The 23,281-nt window shown below is 49.1% G+C and overlaps 2 protein-coding genes and 1 long non-coding RNA gene across 4 annotated transcripts in view; 2 read left to right on the forward strand and 1 right to left on the reverse strand.

The window, feature by feature from the left end:
• The window catches only part of CATSPERG (cation channel sperm associated auxiliary subunit gamma), a 41,642-nt gene extending 19,893 nt beyond the window's left edge, over positions 1 to 21,749 (forward strand). The window contains exons 12-30 of the mRNA XM_081961539.1: positions 843 to 893; positions 2,192 to 2,321; positions 4,003 to 4,114; positions 4,679 to 4,843; positions 6,086 to 6,204; positions 7,335 to 7,548; positions 8,063 to 8,125; positions 8,399 to 8,582; positions 10,440 to 10,567; positions 11,241 to 11,321; positions 11,888 to 11,944; positions 12,374 to 12,530; positions 13,410 to 13,473; positions 14,470 to 14,562; positions 15,526 to 15,624; positions 16,685 to 16,777; positions 18,234 to 18,333; positions 19,490 to 19,616; positions 21,328 to 21,749. Coding sequence (XP_081817665.1) covers positions 843 to 893; positions 2,192 to 2,321; positions 4,003 to 4,114; positions 4,679 to 4,843; positions 6,086 to 6,204; positions 7,335 to 7,548; positions 8,063 to 8,125; positions 8,399 to 8,582; positions 10,440 to 10,567; positions 11,241 to 11,321; positions 11,888 to 11,944; positions 12,374 to 12,530; positions 13,410 to 13,473; positions 14,470 to 14,562; positions 15,526 to 15,624; positions 16,685 to 16,777; positions 18,234 to 18,333; positions 19,490 to 19,616; positions 21,328 to 21,476 — 2,186 coding nt within the window. The 3' untranslated portion in view covers positions 21,477 to 21,749. The remainder of the gene's footprint in view (positions 1 to 842; positions 894 to 2,191; positions 2,322 to 4,002; positions 4,115 to 4,678; positions 4,844 to 6,085; positions 6,205 to 7,334; positions 7,549 to 8,062; positions 8,126 to 8,398; positions 8,583 to 10,439; positions 10,568 to 11,240; positions 11,322 to 11,887; positions 11,945 to 12,373; positions 12,531 to 13,409; positions 13,474 to 14,469; positions 14,563 to 15,525; positions 15,625 to 16,684; positions 16,778 to 18,233; positions 18,334 to 19,489; positions 19,617 to 21,327) is intronic.
• A 141-nt stretch (positions 21,750 to 21,890) lies between these two features.
• Positions 21,891 to 22,959, reverse strand: LOC309396426. The gene is made up of 2 exons (XR_014176112.1): positions 22,758 to 22,959; positions 21,891 to 22,413 (listed from the first exon to the last, which is right to left on the reverse strand). It is a non-coding gene; the product is annotated as an uncharacterized lncRNA (long non-coding RNA).
• A 155-nt stretch (positions 22,960 to 23,114) lies between these two features.
• Positions 23,115 to 23,281, forward strand: part of LOC309396553 (cation channel sperm-associated auxiliary subunit gamma-like) — a 41,347-nt gene continuing 41,180 nt past the window's right edge. Inside the window, exon 1 of one of the 2 annotated variants that reach the window (XM_081961735.1) lies at positions 23,115 to 23,242. The gene's annotated coding sequence lies outside the window, so the exon portion shown is untranslated. The remainder of the gene's footprint in view (positions 23,243 to 23,281) is intronic. The other variant, XM_081961734.1, reaches the window with a different exon arrangement.

Here is a 23,281-nt window from a genome sequence, read left to right on the forward strand (position 1 = left end):
AGAGGCAGATATTTTTCCTTTGGTTTCCTCCCCAAAAGCTAGGTGCGTCTTATACTCCGAAAAATACGGCACCTGTACAATGCAGGATTAGTTGGAACCATTTCAAAACCCTTGGAAACAGATGGATTTACCTGAGGACTAGGTGGTCTGATACCAGCATGGTCAATGCTACTGTAAGCTATCTTTGCCAGTTCCCTAGTTTAGGGAGAAAAATGTTACATGCTGGCTGTTGAACTGTGACTCTAAAGCAGTGGTGTCAAACTCGATTTCATTGTGGGATGCATCAGGGTTGTGTCTGACCTTGGGGGGACATGGCGTGGCCAGGGGGAACATGGCCAGCTCGACATCACTCGTGTCGTGGGCGCCTGTGGTGGCCCGAGCACTTTAGCAGCGAAAACGGGCTCCCGAGCGCCGTTTTCAGCTGTGACAGCCTCCTTGCAACCCTCTGCCAGTGAAAACGGAGCTCGGGAGCCCGTTTTCGCTGGTAAAGTGCTCGGGCCACCACAGGCGCCCACGACACGAGTGATGTCGAGCTGGCCACGTTCCCCCTGGCCACGCCATGTCCCCCTAAGGTCAGACACAACCCTGATGCATTGGAGCTCCATTTTTGCTGGCAGAGGGCTGCAGGAGGCCGTTGTGGCCAGAAACGGAGCCCAGGAGGCCTGCGTGTGGCCCTCCCCAGCAACATTTTCACTAGCAGAGGCACCGCGGGCCGGTCCTTTGCTACCTTCAGGGCATCCCTGCGGGCCAGGTCCAGCCCCCGGGCATTGAGTTTGACACCCCTGCTTTCAACTGTTTGTTTGTGTTCACACACTAATCTTTGTTCCCTTTTCTGTTTCCAGAGCAGGAACACTTTGAACAAGTATATGAAATCCCTACCCGTGTCCCTAAGGGTAAGAAGCACACTCTTTCCTGGTTTATGAAACTCCCCTGGTCCTTGGGAGGGGGAGGGGGATGCCCAACCAAGTCTAAATATCTGGCTGACTCTGTGACAAAACAGCATCATACTCATTTATCATACCATCATGCCGCCCGACTCTCAATTACTTTGGGCAGCTCAGAAGAATGAAATGGCAACACAAACAAGAGAGAGATGAGAAAACTCTCTTTCACAAGAAAGAAAGAAAACAACAGAGCGGGTGAAGAAGAAGGGAGGGTGCGTCTACCTCCCCTTTTCAATGGCCTGGGAGAAGAACCAGGACTTCCCTGCTTTTCTAGACAATAGCAGAATGGAGGCCAACCGGCTCTTAGGGGGAAACTTTGTTCCAGAGGGAAGGGGTTGCAACAGAAAAGGTGGGTTCTGGGCTCCTGAGAGAGGGTGTTGCTTAATGCAGGCCTTCCCAACTTTGGCAACTTTAGGACGCATGGATTCAACTCCCAGAATTCCTCTGCCAGCCATGCTGTTAGCCTGTTTGTCTGAGTTTTGTAACAGCAAACAACAGCCTAATCAAGGGTCCCCATCAAGAGACTGACAGGGCAAGCCATTAGTATGTAAAAAAGAGAGCAAACCACGTTTCCTTCTTGCACTGATGATACTTAGTTGGGTGATGAAATGTCTGCAAGAAAACAGCCAAGCTCAGAGGGCACTAAGCACCTTACTCTCCTCCTCCTCCCCCCTCTTGTTCTTCTTCTTGCTCTTGTCCTCCTCCTCCTCTTCCTCCCCCTCCTCCTCCAACAAACCCCTCTCCCTTCCAGCACTGTTATTGTTGCCTAGTTGGGTGATGAAATGTCTGCAAGGAAACAGCCAAGCTCAGAGGGCACTAAGCACCTTACTCTCCTCCTCCTCCCCCCTCTTGTTCTTCTTCTTGTTGTTCTCCTCCTCCTCCTCTTCCTCCCCCTCCTCCTCCAACAAACCCCTCCCCCTTCCAGCACTGTTATTGTTGCCCAGTTGGGTGATGAAATGTCTGCAAGGAAACAGCCGAGCTCAGAGGGCACTAAGGACATCCCCCCTGTACCTTGAGTTTCTTCTGAGTTTGTTGTTCAGGAGCTGTCCTTTCCTCTGAATTTCAGGGGGACTTGAGGTTCAGAATGGCAGCCTTCAAAGAAAGGATGGTCCTCAGATAAACGGGGGCACAAAACAAAGAGAGGAAGAAGAGATGATTCTTTCCTCCCTCCCTTCCTCTCTTTTGTGGTCTTCCTGCAGCTGCCACTGAAAACTTTTCTTTTGAGAGTTCTCTTTTCTTCTCCACAGCCTCTGATAAAGGGTTCGTGATGCTCCTGGGCACCGAGGAATACACAGATAAAACTCTGATCCTACGAGGCATGACTTACAACCCCTACAACAACGCTTTTTATATTTGGGGGAACGTGATCTTGGAAAGGTAAGCGTGCCCTTCCCAGGCTGAACTGCCATAGAGTCCAAAGGGGTCATTTAGCCAAGTAAAACAAACAGGAATAAAAAATGAGAAGGATGAGGCAGCTTAGTCTCTCCAAAACGGTCCTTTCAGCAGCTCCCAGAAGGTTCCACACCCATTGGTATGATTCAGGCATAGAGAAAACCTCCAGGCGACCTCAGAGAGAGTGCTAAGGACCAGAGGACTGCAAGGAATTTAAATCCTTTCATCCCACGCCATTTCAGTCAGAACTGAAGAAGCTTCTTAGACGAGAAGCGAAACGTCTTCCAGGAGAAACAAAGAAAGCCCAGTTGCCTTTTGAAAAATCCCCTTTGGGACGAGGACAAGACATTTCAGTTATTTATTCATCAGACTTTACCCCAGCTTTATTACTTTTGTTACAAATAACTCAAAGCGGCAAACATACCTCATATTTCTTCCTCCTGTTTTCCCCTGAGAGGTGGTTGGGCTGAGAGAGAGCGTTTGGCTCAGTGGTGGGATTCCATTTTTTTTTACTACCGGTTCTGTGGGCGTGGCTTGGTGAGTGTGGCTTGGTGGGCATGGCAGGGGAAGGATACTGTAAAATCTCCATTCCCTCCCCACTCCAAGGAAAGGATACTGCAAAATCCCCATTCCCTCCCCACTCCAGGGGAAGGATACTGTAAAATCTCCATTCCCTCCCCACTCCAGGGGAAGATAACTGCAAAATCCCCATTCCCTCCCCACTCCAAGGGAAGGATACTGCAAAATCCTCATTCCCTCCCCACTCCAAGGGAAGGATACTGCAAAATCCCCATTCCCTCCCCACTCCAAGGGAAGGATACTGCAAAATCCCCATTCCCTCCCCACTCCAGGGGAAGATAACTGCAAAATCCCCATTCCTTCCCCACTCCAAGGGAAGGATACTGCAAAATCCCCATTCCCTCCCCACTCCAGGGGAAGATAACTGCAAAATCCCCATTCCCTCCCCACTCCAAGGGAAGGATACTGCAAAATCCTCATTCCCTCCCCACTCCAAGGGAAGGATACTGCAAAATCCCCATTCCCTCCCCACTCCAAGGGAAGGATACTGCAAAATCCCCATTCCCTCCCCACTCCAAGGGAAGGATACTGCAAAATCCTCATTCCCTCCCCACTCCAAGGGAAGGATACTGCAAAATCCCCATTCCCTCCCCACTCCAAGGGAAGGATACTGCAAAATCCCCATTCCCTCCCCACTCCAGGGGAAGATAACTGCAAAATCCCCATTCCTTCCCCACTCTAGAGAAAGGATACTGCAAAATCTCCATTCCGTCCCTATCAGCTGGGACTTTTGAGACAGAGAATAGATGGGGGCGGGGCCAGTCAGAGGTGGTATTTACCGGATGTCCAAACTCCTCAAAATTTCCGCTACCGGTTCTTCAGAACTGGTCAGCACCTGGTGAATTTCACCCCTGGTTTGGCTCAAAGTCGGCGTTCATTTCAAAGGCAGGACTAGAAGTCACCGACTCCTAGTGATTGATCCAAAGTCACCCAGGCAACTGTCATCTCTAAGGCCAGACAAGAACTGGAACTAGAACTCTCAGGCTCCTGATTTCTAGGGCTTAATCAAACTGGCTCTCCAAACTGAAGTGGGCCCACTACTCAACCTAACGACAGCATTTTTCTCTTTTCTTGCTCTGCTTTCCAGCCAAGATATGGTGAATTACATCTACCGTTCCAATTTCCCGAGTGAGTCTCCCATCAAGAATTTTGTCCTCTCTTTTAGTGGGCCTTTTGCCGTTGTGACAGAGGCGGAGGAGGTAATGCCTTTATATTCCCCAGGAATCCAAGGGATAAGAAAGGCTGTGGGAAGTGAGTGATCCCTGGCCATTTACCCTACTTTCTGTTGTACTCTTCAGAGGTTGTCCTTGACTTACAACAGTTCATTTGGTGACCGTTCAAAGTTACAACGGCCCTAAAAAGTTTGGACAACCATTTCTCTGAAATGGTATAGGGTTTCCTGCCTAAGCAGGGGTTGGACTGGAAGACCTCCAATGTCCTTTCTAACTCTGGTGTTCTATTCCATTCCATTCCAATTCTATTCTATTCTGTTCTATTCCTATTCCATTCCTATTCCTATTGTATTGTATTTTATATTCTATTGTCTATTCTGTATCTTCTCTATTTTATGCTCTATATTCTATTCCATATATTCTATATTCTATTTTATATATTCTATATATTATTCTATTATTCTATTCTATATTTTCTATTTCATCCCATCCCACTCCATCCCATCCCCTACCCTGCCCCACCCTACCTGCATGCAATGTAGTTTTGCACGAAACAACTCCCCCTTTCCCCCCTCCTTCTTCTCATCGCAGATCTGGATGTCAGGAGAAAACAGCATCATGTTTAAAAAGATTTACCCTTCAGATTCCTGGTATAAGTTGAGTGCTCTCCAAAGTATGAGAGGGTCCTCAAGACGTTCCGGAACAACCAAACATGCCATCATCAGCATATTCTACGAGGGGAATATCTTGTACGAGGTGGGTGAGATGGGCCATATGGGACCTCCATGGAAGTTTCATGGAAGCAAAGGGGTCTGGCAAGGTCCTTATGGATTTGAACAAGGATCTTGAGGGTTTTATTTATTTGCATTCTATTGCCTATCTCACGGATGGGACACCGCGCAGCTTGCTACCCTACCTGTTTATTATCACAGGTAGTCCTCGACTTATGACCGCAAAGCGAAGGTTGGAGACCGGACGAAGTTGGCTAAAGAAGCTGGGTCCAGGGAAGGCTTCTTGAGGAGGGGCCTCACCACTGCCTCCTTCAAGGCGGTGGGAAAGAACCCCTCTCTCAATGAAGCGTTGGTAATCGCCTGGAGCCAGCCTCGTGTCACCTCCCGGGAAGCTGAAACTAACCAAGAGGGACACGGGTCCAGCACACAAGTGGCAGCTCTGAGTCTCCCCATAATCCTGTCCATGCCTTCGGGGGTCACAGGGTCAAACCCATCCCAGATGGTCTCCTCAAGATTCATCCCCGTCGGCTCGCCCAAATCTACCCAGTCAGAGTCCAAGCCTGTCCGGATCTGAGTGATTTTATCCTGCAGATACTGAACAAATTCTTCAGCCCTACCCCACAAGGGGTCTTCCCCAGTTCTTTGGTTGAGTAAGGAGCGGGTAACCCTAAACAGGGCGACTGGGCGGTTATCTGCAGACTCGATAAGAGTGGAAAAATATTGCTGTTTTGCCGCTTCTATCGCCACTAAGTAGGATTTAATATAAATTCTTACTAGTGTTCGATCAGATTCGGACCGGCTGGCCCTCCAGCCACTCTCTAGGCGTCTTTTCCAGTGTTTCATCTCCCGGAGCTCCCCGGTAAACCAGGGAGCCATCCGGGATCGACACCGGGTCAGAGGCCGTAAAGGCACAACACGATCCAAAGCCCCAGCGGCAGCCCTATCCCAGGCTCCCACTAGGGCTTCGGTCGAGCTGTGAGCAAGGGATTCAGGAAAAGTCCCAAGCTCCATCAGGAACCTTTCGGGGTCCATCAGGTGCCTGGGGCGGAACCATCTAGTCAGTTCCCAATCCCTGCGGCGAGGGGTAGCGGTATGGAATGGTTGCTCAACCAAATTTAGAATGGTTGCTCAACCAAAAAAGAAGCTCTTAAGCCAAGTAATGGCAGAAGTGAGGTGAAGATCGTGAGGCCACCTTTGCATCTGTTATTTGTTAAATCACAGGTCCATTTTTCTCAGCTTTTTCCTTTTTTTTTTAAATTGGGGGCAGCTGATTTATTTGAAGGATGAGCGTGGCAGAGAAAGTTTCAGAAAGAGGAGCTTCCCTGTAGATACTCTCCTGACGTACGATCTCTTGAGCAGCACACATCACAAAAAGATGACCTTCAAGTGAGTAGAAGACCAACGGCTCTGCGTTTCCAAGTGTCCGCTAGGGTGTGGCGTCTTGTCAATGGAAGGGAGAAGAAAGGCTTCCCTTCAATCCTGGCCTGGCTACCAGTGATGGGATTCAAACATTTTTACTACCGGTTCTGTGGGCGTGGCTTTGTGGGTGTGGCAGGGGAAGGTTACTGCAAAATCCCCATTTCCTTCCGATCAGCTGGGACTCGGGAGGCAGAGAATAGAAGGGGGCGGGGCCAGCCAGAGGTGGCATTTACCGGTTCTAAGAACTACTCAAAATTTCCGCTACTGGTTCTCCAGAACTCGTCAGAACCTGCTGAATACCACCTCTGCTGGCTTATCTTTCTTTGACCGCTTCTGGATCTCCTCCCTCCATTTGCCCTTCTCAACAGGTTCAATTGAGTATTCGATTTCACCTAGAGTGGACCACGTGCCCCCCCCCTTGAGAAATCAGGGCCTTCCTCAGAAAAAACCATATGAGGGAAGTCAGTGAATGGGGGTTGAGTGTGGTAACAGGTCTTCTTCATCCCATTGCATTTGGGTCCCTTCGGTGTTAGGGTGGTAGCTAGTATCTCCAGCTTGAGGTGAAGGGAGGGAGGTATGAAGAGGGAGTTGAGTTTAGAATCCTTGCAGGCTAGAAAGCGGTGCAGGCCTGACCTCTCCTGGAGTTCCTGAAGCCGCCCGTTCCCAAGCAAATGCTGTCAGTCTGGTGTCAAGGTCACCGAGCTGGCTTTCGGGCCTAAGTCAGCACTAGAACTCGCTGTCTCCTGGTGAGTGGCCTAACGTTACCAAGCCTTTTATGGCAAAGACCGGACTAGGCCCACAGGTGAACAGCCAGCCCATCCAGGTGCAGAGTTCAAGCTAATTACTCTATTATGTTCTGCCTATAATACAGGAATTCTCCAGATTGGCAGCCTTCTCGTGAGAACAAATAGACAAAACCCCAAGGAACTCCCTTAGGTTGGACTCAGCTCTAGTACTTTTGTGGTTTCCCAGTGACTGTAGACTAGCTGCGCACTTGATCCCTCCTCCTCCTCCTGGCCAGTCCCGGTGCTTCCCTGCAATAGCAATCCCGTTAGGAATGCCTGCAAAACGGGGGATCCTGTGTTCTCTGTTCCCAGCGGGAAAGACTACATCCGATTCACCCATCTCTGCCCCTTCGCTACGGTGCGTATAGTGGATCTGCCGGAACCACAGCGCTTTTCCCGAGAGGAGTTTTACTGGGCTACGCCCCCAGATGTCATGGAGAAATCCGGATTGCATCAGTATAAGTCGCTCAACGTCTACCAGGGCCTGGTCTACCAGTTGCTTCAGCTGCATGCATCGTATCACAGAGTAAGGACCGGTTCTGTTTTTTTCTGGGCACAAAATGGGCAGCCCGTGGCATGCCCTACAGCAGGGGTGTTAAACTCGATTTCATTGAGGGCCGCATCAGAGTTGTATTTGACCTTGGGAGGATGGGGGCGTGGCCATGGTGGGTGTGGCCAGATTGACCTCACTCGTGTCGGGGACACATGTGGTGCCTGAGCGCTCTGCCAGCGGAAACAGACTCCCAGGCGCTGTTTTCAGCTGTGATGGCCTCCTGCATCCCTCTGCCAGCGAAAATGGAGCTTGGGAGAGACGCACGCAGCCCTCCCGAGCTCTGTCTTCACTGGCAGAGGCACTGCGGACCGGTCCTTCACTGTTTCCAAAAAGGAGAATTAAAAAACGATTGGGGGGAAGAAAAGGCCCTTCAAACGTAAATCCCTGCTAATATATGTCATTGACATAACAATAATAGACGCTAAGTTGAAATATATTGAGGTGTTATGTTGGAGGTTCATTTCTTCGTGTAATCTTGTCTTCCCAGCCTTACGCAGACCCCGTCCATGACCCCACTTGGCGCTGGTGGAAGAACCAGAAAGAAGAGGCCGTAAGGAGAAAAACAACAACAACCCCTGAGTGTTATTTTCTCAGCCTTTGCACTACTTAATCCTCTTCCCAAACCTGGCAAAATTATGAAAAAAACAGTCAAACATGCCACCAAAGTGCAGTTATGGGTTGGGTTGCATGGGAGGCCGCCAAATTGTCCCGTTCTCATAAAATGTGCTTCGTGAATGCAACAGAAAGTCAACGTGAACCATAAAATCAATCCTTCTGGAACTTACTTGTTGGTCTCTCCCTCCCTCCCCCTCCCCCCCTCCAGGAATATTTTCAATACAAGGCAAGCAACTGGGAATCATTGGGAGGGATCTACATCGACATGGCCAACTATGGCAAAATTTACAACTTGATGCCAAATAACAACCTGCCCATAAGAATCTTTCTGGACAAGAATACAGACTACTCTTTTAACGTGTTCATGACCATCAGAACAGCCAGAGAGAGCAGTAAGGAAAAATGGCTGATTGGGGGAGCATCCCTCCCCCCTCCCTTCCAGGGCTGGGATCCTACCTGTTTAACAACTGATTCGCTGAGCACATGCTTTGCCCATGCACGGAGTTTACAGAAAACTCACCTCCCCCATTAATGCTGGTGAGGAAAACAGCTGAGGTGCAGCAATCCACTCTGCTGCGCCAATCAGCTGGGCTTCGGAAAAGGAAATATAGGTGAATATTGCACAGGAGCAGGTGGGTGGGCCCACTTCAAAGTTGGAGCTAACCAGTTCGCTCCCAGCTGATAATTGGAGCTACCAGTATGCCCGAATCAGTCCGAACTGGTAGAATCCCACACCTGCTCCCTTCCTTCCTTCCCTCCATCCCTCATTCAAGTTATTGGAATTCCTGTCTCAAATTCTTGACTCTGGGCAGCTAACAAGACTTAAGAACAAGATGAAAAGTCACATTTAAAAAACAACAACTATTACATTTAGTATGTTCCAAGAAGGCAATTTGTGTTTTAACCATGCTGGGATGTTGAATTCATTACCTTCATTTATACTTAGCTAAGTCTATTAGCTGCTTAGCTGGATCTACTAGCTGCTTAGATCTACTAACTGCATAGCTAGATCCACAGAGAGGAGGGGGTCAAGGTATTTTTCTAAGGCACCGGAAGGCCAGACAAGGAATAATGGATGGAAAATGACCAAGGAGAGATTCCACCTGGAAATGAGGAGGAATTTTCTGACCGTGAGAGCAGTCCACCCATGGAACAGAAGTTGCCTTCAAAAGTTGTGGGAGATTCATCCCTGGAGGCTTTCAAGAAGAGATTGGACTGCCATCTGTCAGAAATGGTGTAGGGTCTGTTTGGGTGGGGGTTGGATTGATGACCTACAAGGTCCCTTCCAACTGTTAATCTGTAATGTATGGATTGTGCAAATCTTGGTTATTTTCATCTTGGTTAATTGCAATAGGGGAATGTGTGTGTCTGTATCGCTGCAACTATCATAAATATGAGTCAGTTGCCAAGCAACTGAATTTTGATCACGTGACCTTGGGGCTGCTGCAATGCCGGTTCGCTGGAACCGGCAGCAACCCAGGCCTGCCACGCCCCCAAACCTGTTCCCCAGCCATTGCCACCATCTTGTTTTTTAGTTCTGCGGATGCACGCGCGTGAATCGTGCGCACAAGCGAACCGGCAGTAAAGCCGGCCAGAACCCATCCCTGGTGGTGCTGTAGCAATAGCAATAGCCCTTAGACTTATATACCGCTTCACAGTGCTTTCCAGCCCTCTCTAAGCGGTTTACAGAGTCAGCCTATTGCCCCCAACAAATCTGGCTCCTCATTTTACTCACCTCGGAAGGACGGAAGTCTGAGTCAACCTTGAGCCTGGTGAGATTCGAACTGCCAAGTTGCAGGCAGCCGGCAGTCAGCAGTCAGCAGAAGTAGCCTGCAGTACCCCACTATAACCACTGCGCCACCATGGCTCATTGTGACTTTGAACAGTTACAAAATGAATGGTTGTAAGGTGAGAATTGCCAGTATCTATCTATCTCCTTACACAGTCTAGAGCAGTGTTTCTCAACCTTGGTCACCTGAAGATGCGTGGACTTCAACTCCCTGGGGAATTCTGGAAGTTGAAGTCCACGTATCTTCAGTTGACCAAGGTTGAGAAACACTGCTCTAGAGGCAGAATGGTCTTGGGAGCAGAAGGGACCGTTTCTATATCTCCCTTGGCTTTCGGTGTGGTCTGAGGCAGCTTATTTGAGTGGGAGAAAGAGGGTCTTGGCTTGCCAGTGTCCCACATGGTGTGTGTTTGTGTGTGTACGCACACACCCATCCTCAGCCGTTGTGCTCTTTTGCCTCCAGTGGGAGAAACAGCCGACGAAAATTCCCTCCACTACATCTGGCTGACTGTTATTCTGGCCCATCCCGAGTATATCGAGGCAGTACTGCAGAGGCAAGAACTCATCAGCCGAGGCTCGGTGTTCTATCGGGTAAGACCCAGATGATAATTGATTCTATGGACACGTCCCTCTTCCTTGCAGGGTTAGCAGTAGCACTCTGTTCTCACCCAGCTTCCCGTCCATCACAAACCCTCTGAAGTGATGAAATGATTCCTCTATTAGGAGCGCCAGCAGCCCCGGCAAAAAGTTTCTCTCTCACAGCAGGCTAACAAATCTGTCCGTCCGGAAGATGAATAGTGGTCTGTCCCATCTATTCATCTCCGCCCCCTGCCTTTTATCCTCAGAGCCAGGGTAGAGCTTCACTAGGAGCGGTGGTTCTTCCGTCCCAAGGACCGGCCCATAGATTTCCACTCCTCTCCTCTGCCTTCTGCGCATCCACGCATCAGGCACTGGACCCAGCTGTTCCTCCTCTTCCTCATCCGTCACCTCCAGACTTGGGGGATGTTACTCCTGGTTGAGTGCACATGTGATTTGTGCGTGTGCACTCTGCGCACATGCACAGTTGCCTGTAAATAGGTATCTGCATGTGCTGAACATTAAAAATGTCCAAAAAACCAAGCTGCGGCAACCGGGGAACCGGTTCGGGAGCATGTTGAGCCTGCCGTCTCTACCGGTTCGGCAACCCAGTCGCAATTTCCACTCCCGATTTGGTGTGAACTGGTAGCAACCCACCTCTGAGCTGACTTCTCCCCACCCCCAACAGGTAACCATTAAAGACAATGGAAATTACCCAAGGCAGCAACTCAGCGGGAAGAACCTTCTGAAAAGCTCAGCTACCATAAAGGTGAGGCTTCATCAGCATCTCTGGATATCCATGGATCTCTATTCTGTATAGGGTAGCCTTGGTTTGAGTTGATTGATTGGCTTGAGTGATTGATCTCACCTTTGTCGCTTTATAAGGAACTCACGAGGGCGAACATACCTTGTACTCCTTCCTCCTCTTATTTTCCCCATAGCAACAAGCCTGGGAGGTGGGTGGGGATGAGGAAAAGTGACTGGGCCAAAGTCACCCAGCCTGTGTTCATTTCTAAGGCAGCTCTAGAACTCATAGTCTCCTAGTGATTGGGGCAGAGTTATTCAACTGGCTTTCATGCCTAAAGTGGGACTAGAACTCCTAGTCTCCTGGTGATTGGTCCAATGTCAGCCAGCTGGCTTTCATGCCTAAGGCAAAACTAGAGCTCCCAGCCGCCAGCTTCTAATCTAGTGCCACAATCAGTAGACCGAGCTTGGCCCCTCTGAATCTCTCGCCATTTTCTTTTCACCTCTGGCCAAGAGTTTCCTGTTCTGTCTTACCTGTTAGCTGGTGAAACCGCTCTTTCTACTTCCTTTCTCTTTGTCCACTTTTCGCAGGTGGTCCATTCAGAAATGGCCTGTTATCGCTATGGAAACCTGTCCCCGCAGTTGCAGGTAATCTGAATTCCTCAGGAAGGCCATGTCTTCCCGGTTTCTTTTCCTTCCAACAGACAAACAGCAGGGGGACCGCACAGAACGACCGGCTTATTTTAAGCAACAATGGATAGCAACACACGTGGCGTAAGATACAGAATAAAACCAGTAATAAAATGGGTACAAGATCTTCAAGGCTTCCTTCTTAGAATTTCTTCCGTTAGAGCAGGGGTGTCCAAACTGGGCAACTTTAAGACTTGTGGACTTAATCAACTCCCAGAATTTTCTGGCTGGGGAATTCTTTGAGTTGAAGTCCACAAAGTTGCCAAGTTTAGGCACCCCTGCCATAGGGGCAATGGGACTTTTTAAAAATGGGCGTGTTTATACCTCAATGTAAAAGAGAAGGGATTTATAAATCCATCGCTCTCCCACTTCTTTGTTGGCCCCCAGGGTTCTAAAACATTGTTGCTTCATATCGGATGCCCCCCAGGCAAGAGATTGGCGTTTGATATCACTTACACACAGAATTACACCACGGAGAAGAACAAGCGCTACTTTGACTGTGTTGAACCAGATCCAGAAATGCCCTGTTTTTTCTTCAGCGATGGTAAGTGGCTTTGCATCTCCCCTCCCCCTCCTCTTCACAAACCCCACTCCTTTCTAGCACTGATAATGTTACCTACTTGGGTAATGAAACGTCTGCAGGAAAACTACTAAGCTCAGAGAGCACCAAGGATTCCACAGTCTTCCTCTTCCTTCTCCTCCTCCTCTTTTTCTTCCCCCCTTCGACTCCTTTTCCTTCTGTCCTTCTCCATCCTCCTCCTCCACCTCTTTTTCCTTTCCTCTCCTCTCTTCTTCCTCCTCCTTCTTTTTCCTCTCCTCTCCTTCCTCCTTTTCTTCCTCCTCTTTCCTCTCATTTCCTCTCCTCCTCCTCCTCCTCCTCCTCCTCTTTTTCCTCTCCTCTCCTTCCTCCTTTTCTTCCTCCTCTTTTTCCTCTCCTCTCCTTTCTCTCCTTCCTCCTCTTTCTTTCCCCCTTCTCCTTTTCCTTCTGTTCTTCCCCCCTCCCCACCCCTCCTCCTGCTTTTCACCTCCTCTTTTTCTTCATTATCATCACTTTCATCATTGCCAATAATAGAGACAATCGTATTTCCACACCATTCCTGGAATCTACCATCATTCAGGGAATCCAGGTTAGAGGCCAACATAGTTAGGACAGAGCCTCTCTGCATTTGTTTAGGTGTGCGTGTCTGAGGCCGCCCTGTGCCTACTCCTGAGTAACTCAGAAGGCACGAGATGCAAAAAACCCAAACACGTGTGAATCCAGTTCCCCCGGAGTCAGCTTCAAGGATCGGTGTTGGATTTGAGCCAACCACCTGCTGGAAACCTTTCGAGAGACAGCCTGGGAACCCCAGCGCGTCCCCCGCCGTGTTCCCATCTACTCCAGTTTGTGAACTGGGAGCAAGACACTTGCTTGTTTTCCTTGCAGTCTTCTACCCGTTCTTCTTGATCCAAGACATGGTGACCGGAGACTCGGGACGATTCCATGGCAGGTAAGAGAGGTGGGGACGGGTCTCAGGCCTTGCAGAGTTGGGAACTGGGGTTGGGGTGGGGGACACGGGGCCTTGCCTTTGGGGCAGTGGGGAAATTCAAAAGTTTTCCCTGCTGGTTCTGTGGGCGTGGCTTGGTGGCTATGTGACCAGGTGGGCGTGGCTGCACAACTGACTCACACACAATGTAAAAAGCAGCTGGACTTCACACCAAATGGCTCCTGCAACAAGCCTCACAGCTGATCGTGAGAACTTTTTTTTTACTTTTTAAAGCATTTTTTAACTACCGCTTCAAGCGAACCGGCCTGAACCGGTAGCATTTCAGCCCTGCTTTGGGGTCTTGGCAATAAGAGGTAGAAGAGGAAGAAAACTGGTTCAAGGTAACTCCTACATCAGCACCAGAAAGGCTGGCTGGCTGGCTTGTTCTCTCTCTCTCTCTCCCTCCCTCCCTCCCTCCCTTCCTCTGTGTGTGTGTGTGTGTCTGTGTGTGTGAGGGAGAGGGAGGGGAATGGTGGCAGGTTTGATCAGCCTAATAGTGAATCTTTGCCTAGAGCTAGCTGGGGAATTCTGGGAGTTGAAGTCCACCCATGTTAACATTGCTGAGGTTGAGGCAGCGTTAGAGAATCTGCTTTGGCAATCAGTGGCTTTTTAGTTCCTGCTATCTAAAATGGGGGAGGGGGAAAGAGAGGTGTGGCTTTATCTCAGCTGTGCAAATCGTATTTAACCAAAGGGGGGGGGGATTTTGTAAGTTGGCTGCATAACAATGATGTGATTGTGACATCACATAGCAATTAATTAATCAGTGAGAAGAATCAGCCTTCAGAAGTTGTGGGGTGCTTCATCGCAGGATGTTTTTAAGAAGAGACAGGACAGCCATTTGTCTGGCATGATACAACATGGTTTCCTATTTGAGCCAGGGGGTTGGACTAGAAGACCTCCAGGGTCCCTTCCAGCTCTATTCCGAATCTGAATTTTCCGTCTTCCTTGTTCTCTTGACAGCTACCTCTTTACCGTCATTGGCGGAGGTCCCTTTTCCCAAAGCAACATCAGATACTTCACTCCGGAAGAGATTGTAAAATACAACACTAACAGGTGACTTTTCAGCAGGCTGCTGCGTAGACCCAGTCTGAATTGAACTCACAAACGAACCGGTAACTGATGCTGCTCACCCAAAACGTGTGTTATATGTGCAGCCCAGTGGTGGGATTCAAAACTTTTTACTACCGGTTGTGTGGGAGTGGCTTGGTGGGCTATAAAATCTCCATTTCCACTCCAGGGGAAGGTTACTGCGACATCCCCATTTCCTCCCGATCATTGTACATATCAGAGGTGGGTTCCTACTGGTTTGCACCAGTTTGGTGAAACCGGTAGTGGAAATGGCAACTGGGTCTCCGAACCAGTAGGGATGGCATGCTCGCCACACCCCTGAACCAGTTCCCCAGTCCCGCGACATCTTTTAACTGCAAAATCCCCATTCCCTCCCCACTCCAGGGGAAGGATACTGCAAAATCCCCATTCCCTCCCCACTCCAGGGGAAGGATACTGCAAAATCCCCATTCCCTCCCCATTCCAGGGGAAGGATACTGCAGAATCTCCATTCCCTCCCCACTCCAGGGGAAGGATACTGCAGAATCTCCATTCCCTCCCCACTCCAGGGGAAGGATACTGCAGAATCTCCATTCCCTCCCCACTCCAGGGGAAGGATACTGCAGAATCTCCATTCCCTCCCGATCAGCTGGGATTTGTGAGACAGAGAATAGAAGGGGGCGGGGCCAGCCAGAGGTGGTATTTGCCGGTTGTCCGAACTACTCAAACTTTCCACTACCGTTTCTCCAGAACTGGTCAGAACCTGCTGAATGGCACCTCTGACACAGCCCCAAACTGTGCACACAGAACTGTGTTCTGCTCCGGCTTCAGCTTCTGAATAATCTTCTAGAGTAGCCCCTGTAGAGCGCGTGGCAGTCAGGAGTGGAGGATCTGCTACAAAAAATAGTGGGGGGAAAGGGCCCTGGACTCCTGATGTGGACGGTCTTGATCTGTATTTGGCTTCTCTAGTAATTCGTCAGCTTTGATCTGGGCGAGAGCCGATGTAGAAGTGGATGAAACCAACGAGGAAGGATTCCCGGTTCTCTCTGAATCCAACTCTGGAATTGTGTAAGTTCTACTGTGAAAGATACGCTTGTCGGTTTGGGTTTGCAGATCCGCTTCTGGGCAGGCTCTTCGAATTCTAACCTCCAGTGAAAGAGGCTTGGATATAGTTTGGGGTAGACCAACAACCAAGAAGGAAACACTAGCAACAGCACTTAGACTTATATACCGCTTCACAGGGCTTTCCAGCCCTCTCTAAGCGGTTTACAGAGTCAGCCTCTTGCCCCCGAAATAATATGGCTCCTCATTTTACCCACCTCGCAAGGATGGAAGGCTGAATGAACCTTGAGCGGGTCAGGATCGAACTGCTGGCAGTGGGGAGAGTTAGTCTGCAATGCTGCACTTTAACTACTGCACACCATGGAAGGGAGGGAGGGAGGGAGGGAGGGAGGGAGGGAGGGAGGAAGTGCTTTACAGCCCTCTCAGCTTAGAGTCAGCCGATTGCCCCCAACAATCTGGGTCCTCGTCTGACCGACCTCGGAAGGATGGAAGACTGAGTCAACCTGGAATAACAATACCCCAATCAAGAAGCTACCAACTCAGACAAACAATCAAACTCTGAGCAACAGCCTAATTAGGGAATCGCCAAGACCCCTCCCACCAACCCTGACAGTGCAATCCACTGTTTATAAACAGAGCAAATCCCACTCCCTTCTAGCCCTGATAATGTTCCCTAGTCGGGAAATGAAATGTCTGCAAGAAAAGAACCAGCTTCTGCCAACCTAGCAGTTCGAAAGCACGTAAAAATGCAAATGGAAAAATAGGAACCACCTTTGGTGGGAAGATCACAGCGTTCCGTGCAACTTCGGCATTTAGTCATGCCGGCCACATGACCATGGAGATGTCTTTGGACAGCGTTGGCTCTTCGGCTTTGAAACTAAGATGAGCACCGCCCCCTAGAGTCAGGAATAACTAGCACATATGTGCAAAGGGAACCTTTACCCTTACTGGATTTTACACCATCCAAAACCAATCTTTAAAAAAAAAACAGGATTCCACCCCTAGATATAAAGCATCCCATCGTAGGATCTTGCCTGGCACTAAATCTCTTTTTTTCCCCCTTTAGGTGGATTTGTCAGAAAGAGTCTCCGTGTTACGATATCGTCCCTCAAAGTTTGGCCACTCCCGATTATTACTTTGTGATCAAAGTATCCAACAGGTACTTGGGATTTTGATGTTGAAACTGTTTACTCTGTTCGTAGTGGGGTGAAATCATGCCAGAATGCACGGGGAGAGCTTTTTCTAAGGGTGGATGTGTCTGGCTGCCTATCTCTGCATATGTGTGTAGCATGTCATTATTGAATTAATCGCCTGCTGCAAGAGTGAAGCCGTGATCTGGAGACTGTTGGACTAAGAGCTTGATTAATTATGTAGAACAGTGTTTCTCAACCTCAAGTCATTTTAAGACGGGTGGTGTAGGAGAAGGAGTGGCAGAACTTGGGGGTGGAATTAAAAGAGGAACCAGTTTAAATCCCTACATAGTCACAGATAAACTCAGTCCAACCTCCTTTGAATTCAGTTGACCCTTACCTACCCAGTTTCCCTGAAGTCTTTAAGAAGATGTTGGATAGCCATTTGTCTGGAACGGCATAGGGTTTCCTCTTTTAATTAAAATAAGCCCTCCCCCAAAATATTGCAGCAGCCATGAGGTGACCACACTTGCCACCACCTGCACCTCAAAAATAATAAGACCTCCCCGAAAATAAGTCCAAACGCTTATTTCAGGGGTGAAAAGGAAATAAGACCCTGTCTTATTTTCAGGGAAACATGGTAACTCTGGGCAGGCGGTAAATGTTAGTCGAGAAGATTCCTCTGCTTAGGCCTGATTAGCAGTAAATCCCGTGTCGTTGGACCTTTACACGTGGATTCAGAATCTGGGAGCTGAGGTCCAACTTCTTAAAGGCCGAGAAACACAGATGTAGGAAACTAGAAAATGAGAGCCTGCGATGGGATTTAATCACTGTGAGGTGAGGGAAAACTTTTTAGAAAGGACGGTGTCAGGGTTCCAAGTAATACACCCATAGCAAACAAAATTCTTCCAAGAACAGTTTTATTGGATGTATCAGACTGGTGAAAACCAACTCTGAATGTTCCCCCCGTTTTCTCCTAATTAAAAATAAAAGTTTTCTCTCCTCCCCAAACAATCAGTCACATGGTCCAATCAAGGTTGAGGTTTATTGGACTTCTATGCTGCCCTTCTCCCAAAGGACTCAGGGCGGCGTACAACATAAAGACACATATTACAAAAGTTAAAAGAAAGATTAAAAAGAATATCCAAAAAAAACCAATAGACATTTACAATGAGATTCAGAAATTAAATTAAAATTAGCAATTGAAATTAATAATTTATTTTATTCAGGCCAGGCCGGCTTGTCCTCCAGTTGGCTGGTAACTTCACTCCTTCTCTCTCTGACCACCTGTGGGAATGTCCTTGGTTCCCAGGAGAAAGTATTTTGCTTTGGCTATAAACCCCGGCTATCTATTCCCCCCTCCCTATCCCTCAGCTCCAGTGTGGTAATACTGAAGCCTCAAAATGGCCTCGGTCAGCTTCAGGTTGACAGACGGATGCTTTGCTCCCGTGGCCCACCTCTATCTGTTCTTGTCTGCTTCCATAGGGGGGTCGATCAAACCACCTACTGTGACTATGCCTTGGAGTTCATCGTTCACATCCACGGCCTGCGCCTCAGCCCCTCCCGTGCCCTGTACATAATGAAGGTAAGACAGCTGGGCTTTGACTAGTAATAGACCCCTAGCAAGCAAAACTCCAAGGCAGCTAGATTCCTCAAAGGAATAGCTTTATTGGATCTATCATATTGGCACGGATCTGGTGAAAACCGACTCTGAATGTTTTCACCTACCGTATTTTTCGGAGTATAAGACGCACCAAGATTCTTAACAGGTAAATTAAAAAAAAATATTTTTGCACTCTGCAGGCCTCCCAAACCCTCTGCAGGCCTCATTTTTTAATAAAAAACGGGGCATCGAGAGAGTTTGAGAGGCCTGCAAAGTGCTCCTGGGGGCTTACAGCCCTAACCCTCTGCAAGTCCATTTTTGCAATATGGGCAAAGTTTCGAGAGGCCAAAAATGCTGTATTCAGTGTATAAGACGCACCCAGATTTTCAACCTCTTTTTTTGGGGGAAAAGGTGCGTCTTATACTCCAAAAATACGGTAATTAAAAGTTTTCACTTTCTTAAAACAATCAGTCACATGGTCCAACTGGCTACAAAGCCCCAACTGTCTCAAATCCCCCCATCCCTCAAATCCCCCCATCCCTCAGCTCCAGTGTGGCAGCACTGAAGCTCCAAGGTGGCTTCGGCCAGGTCAGCTTCAGGGTTGACACTAGGTTCAGGGGTTGTGTGAAGGGCAACCCTGTTGGGAAGCCTATTCCGCGTGTAAAAGGAAGGGAAAGAGCCAGCGAACTCAGCAGGGAGACTCTTGACAAGTGTCGTGTATCCTCAGTCCCAGAGGCTCCCCGGGGCTTTCCTTCTGGGATTGGGAGGCTAAGGGCTTTAACAACTCGAAGACGTGCGGACTTCAACTCCCAGAATTCCTATGCCGGCATTTCCGACAGGGGGGATTCTGGGAGTTGAAGTCCAGACATCTTCAAGTTGCCAAGTTTGAGAAACATTGTCTTAGGGCCTTAGGCCATCTTCAGAATGACAACGCTCCTGTTGAGGCCAGTTGGCAGAGCTAGTGTCTGTCTGTCTGTAATTTGTGTCTGTCAAATTATTCTCCCCACCCTAACTAAACGAAGGCTGAGCTCTCCTGGGCCAGCAGAATAAGAAGACAATGACAACGGGGAATGGGTGGGTGGGGTGCTCAGCTGAGGAATTCACTGCCCACCCTTCTCCCTTTCCTCTTTCCTTCTAGATTTCATTTGCTGTTGTCATCGGACTGGTCATTCTGTATATCTTCGTTGACACAGTGGCCCCCTGGGTTAAACAAAACTGCAACAGGATGTTAAAGAGAATGGAGGAAGCTATCGCATTTCGGGCTGGTGAGTTTCCAACCAGTGGCCTCTTGGACTGTTTCCTTGGCATTTCAACAAACCTACGGGCAAACTAAAAAGTGACCTTGAGCTTGAAGCCCACTGAGCAGGGGTGAAATTCAGCCAGTTCTGACAGGTTCTGGAGAACCAGTAGCGGACATTTTGAGTAGTTTGGAGAACCAGCAAATCCCAGTGGAGAGGGAATGGGGATTTTGCAGTATCCTTCCCCTGCCATGCCCACCAAGCCACGCCCACAGAACCAGTAGTAAAAAAAATTGAATTTCATCGCTGAGGCTTCTTAGGGCCGATTTGCCCAGCCAGGGACCTTTGAGAACGTGGGACCTGTCTCCAGAGTCACCTCTGCTTCCTTGGACCTCCTGGCATCTTGCTCAGGGACTCCTAGTGAGCTGCATCTTTCATGCCCGGGGTACAAGAAGTAAAAATTGCATCTGCTTCTTGCCACGTGACTCTGCTCAGTCGAGGGGTGTCAAACTCAATTTCATTGAGGGCTGCATCAGGGCTGTGGTTAACCTTGGGGAGGGGGGACAGGTGGGCACAGCTGACTGGGTGGCTGTGGCCATATTGACGCCACTCCCCAAACTGCTGGCTTGTTTCCTCTTCGCATTGGGTAGACCGGACTGAAGCGATGTGGGCCAGCCCCTTACATTTTCCAGGACATCCCCGCGGGCCAGAGCCAACCACATCGCAGGCTTGAGTTTGACACCCCTGGCTTAATCTATTCCTGCTGAAGTCTGCAGGATCTCGCCAAGGTTGTGTCTCACCTGCTCTTCTGCCCTGCCACCCTAGAGTTGGGATTTAAGATATTCCGTTACTTCAATCAGGTGCCCTTTCTGCATGAGTTATCGGAGGGGTTTTCTGTCTCCCATAGTTTCTAGCAATAGCAACAGCCCTTAGACTTACATACCGCTTCACGGGGCTTTGCAGCCCTCTCTAAGCGGTTTACAAAGTCAACATATTGCCCCCAACAATCTGGGTCCTCATTTGACCCACCTCGGAAGGATGGAAGGCGGAGTCAACCTTGAGCTGATCAGAATCAAACGGCTGGCAGTCGGCAGAGTCAGCCTGCAATACTGCATTCTAACCACTGCGCCACCACGACTCTGCCCTGTATGATCAGACAGAATGGGCACACACGGCTCCTCCTGATTAAAACAATAGCATCTCAGGGGACCCAGAAAAGGTATCTTTTCTGTTGCAACACCTAGAACAGCCTAAGGCAGGACTGGAACTGACTGTTTCCTGGTGATTGGCCCAAAGTCACCCAGTCTCCTTCCATGCCTAAGGCGGAACTAGAACTCACCATGGTGATTGGTCCAAAATCATCCAGCTGGCTTTCAGGCTTAAGGTTGGACTAGAACTCACTGTTTCCTGGTGATTGAGCCAAAGTCACCCAGCCGGCTTTCATCCCTTCAATGGAACTAGAACTCAACTTCTCTCTTTTCGCCCAGGGCCTAAACAACTAGACCCAACTCTTTCATAGGATTTTATCTGTTAATGCAATGCGATTATAGTATAGTGTAATCTTTATTGTCATTGTACTTAAATACAAGGAAATTATCCTCCTTTGGATGTATGTCGTTTATTTTCTTGTTTTTTTCACCTGACTCTTTTACATATTCTAATTATGGGGACTTGGAGGCAGTTCCTTCTGGCGAATCCTTAACTCTCCCGTCCTTTCTCTGTGTCTTTTTCTTACCAGAATCCAGCCTCACCTTCTCTTCTTCCTTCAGCAGTCAAGGATCCCTTCAGCACCTGCCTTCTGACATCAGTTCCGGGGACCCCGCCAACGTCCCATCTACCACTCACGCCCACTCCAAAAGATTTGCATACCACCGTGGGGCGCAATAGAGCGGCTGTGATTTGCCAGATTCATCGGGTAGTGAGGTTTTCTAGGGCCAAAAGATGTGTGTCATCTTTTGTCTGTGGTAATGGTCGAGGAAGATCCTTTTTCTTTCTTTCTCAAGATGGAGGGCATCAGCAATGGGGAGGACACTTTAAGCACCAGCTGTCTGATTTTGGGAGTAGGGTTGGCTGTTAGGCTATATACCTTTATACCTTTTGTCCACGAAAAAACGATTATTTGGTTGCAAGTCTTGCAAAAGGTTCAAAAGTCACCTATGGCCAGTACTACCACACCTATCAAGGTCAATCGGCACCCCAAAAGTAGGCAACTATCACAGCGTCTGAAACACCCCCCCCCAAAACGCAGCCAAAGCATCCTTTTCATTGAGGGTGGAAGGGTCAGTCAGGAAGAGATCTCTGTTTTATTTTATTTGTCTATTTATTTATTTGATTCGTTTGCCACCCATCTCACTTCGAGGCGACTCCAGGCGGCTTACAAGCATGAATTGGTTTGGGGTATTTTATTGCTGTTATACTACCGATTTTCCACCCTTTCCTTTTTTTCTAAAAATTGTACTTCTTTAACCCCTGATCCTCTCTCAGCTGCTGCAGTTCTGCGTCTTGATGCTGGGAACGGCTACAGGGGAAAATTAAGCAAGCGGGTAACCACTAAAAAAATTGTGGGTGATAAGAGGAAATAAGAATCCTTACAGGCAGCGGGTGGCAAGTTTCTGATTTTTCTGTTCATAGTTCCTGACTTGGTTTTGTTTGAATAAATATTTGGGTTCTATTTGTTGTCATCTGGATTCTTTCTTCTTCATTTGAGCATTTTGGGCACTGCCAATCATTCCAGAAACCCACCTGTTTCAGAAGGGGCTCCGGATTAGGAACACTTTGCTTGGGGGCATTCTCTGCTGCCTTTCCAGACTGGGAGACTGCATGGCTGGAAAACATTGTAAACTTTTGGCTGGGTCCTGGTGGAACTTCTCTGCAGACACCAACATATCCCATTGCCCTCTTTAGAAACAGAAACTAGCAGGTAGCAGCAAGATGTTAAACAGAGAGCAATGTTTCTCAGTCTCAGAAACTTTTAAGATCCGTGGACTTCAAACCCCCAGCCACCTTAAAGCGTGCCTGGGGAATTCTGGGCGTTGACGTCCCCTATCGTAAAGCATGATGGCAGAGGGATTGTGGGAGTTGCAGTCTATCCATAAAGCATACTGGCAGAGGGTTTTCCCCACGGCGGTTTCTAGTCTCCCCCCACCGCCCCCATTCCCCTCCCTTCACCTTCAAGCGTCCCAGCAAGTCGCCGCGTTTGCTCTAGCTGAGGTTCTTGCGGTTCCACTCGGCCCACAGTTGCTCGTAAATGCCCGCCGCTTCCTTCAGCCCCGCCGCGTCCGCCCCGTTCAGCACCGAGCCGCCGGGCGCCGCCATCACGGCCACCGCCGAAGCCATGAATCTGCACCCGGCGGGATTGTCGCGAAAAAAAGGGGGGCTCCGCTCGACACCGCGCTTTACGGCCGCCTGTCGTCAATCGAGCGTCTCCCAGGGCAGCCGGCTCGCGCTTCGCCCCAATTGGCTGGAGGAATGTCTTCGGCTGGGGGGAGGGGGGAGCATGCGCGGAGCGTTATTGGAACCGATCGCGCCGGTTGAGCGGAGAGAGTTTTGAGGGGTGGGCGGATTAAACGGCGTTTCGGTCCGGTGGTTGAGGGGGAGTCGGGGAAGACGGGCGAGCCCCCTCCTTCCCTGAAGCAGAAAGAGTGTCGGTGGAGGTTATTTTGGGCGTCGAATTAGCAACGTCTCTATTTCAG

The sequence above is a fragment of the Natrix helvetica genome (assembly GCF_964273705.1).
Source record: "Natrix helvetica genome assembly, chromosome: 9".
In the NCBI taxonomy this organism is placed as follows: domain Eukaryota; kingdom Metazoa; phylum Chordata; class Lepidosauria; order Squamata; family Natricidae; genus Natrix; species Natrix helvetica.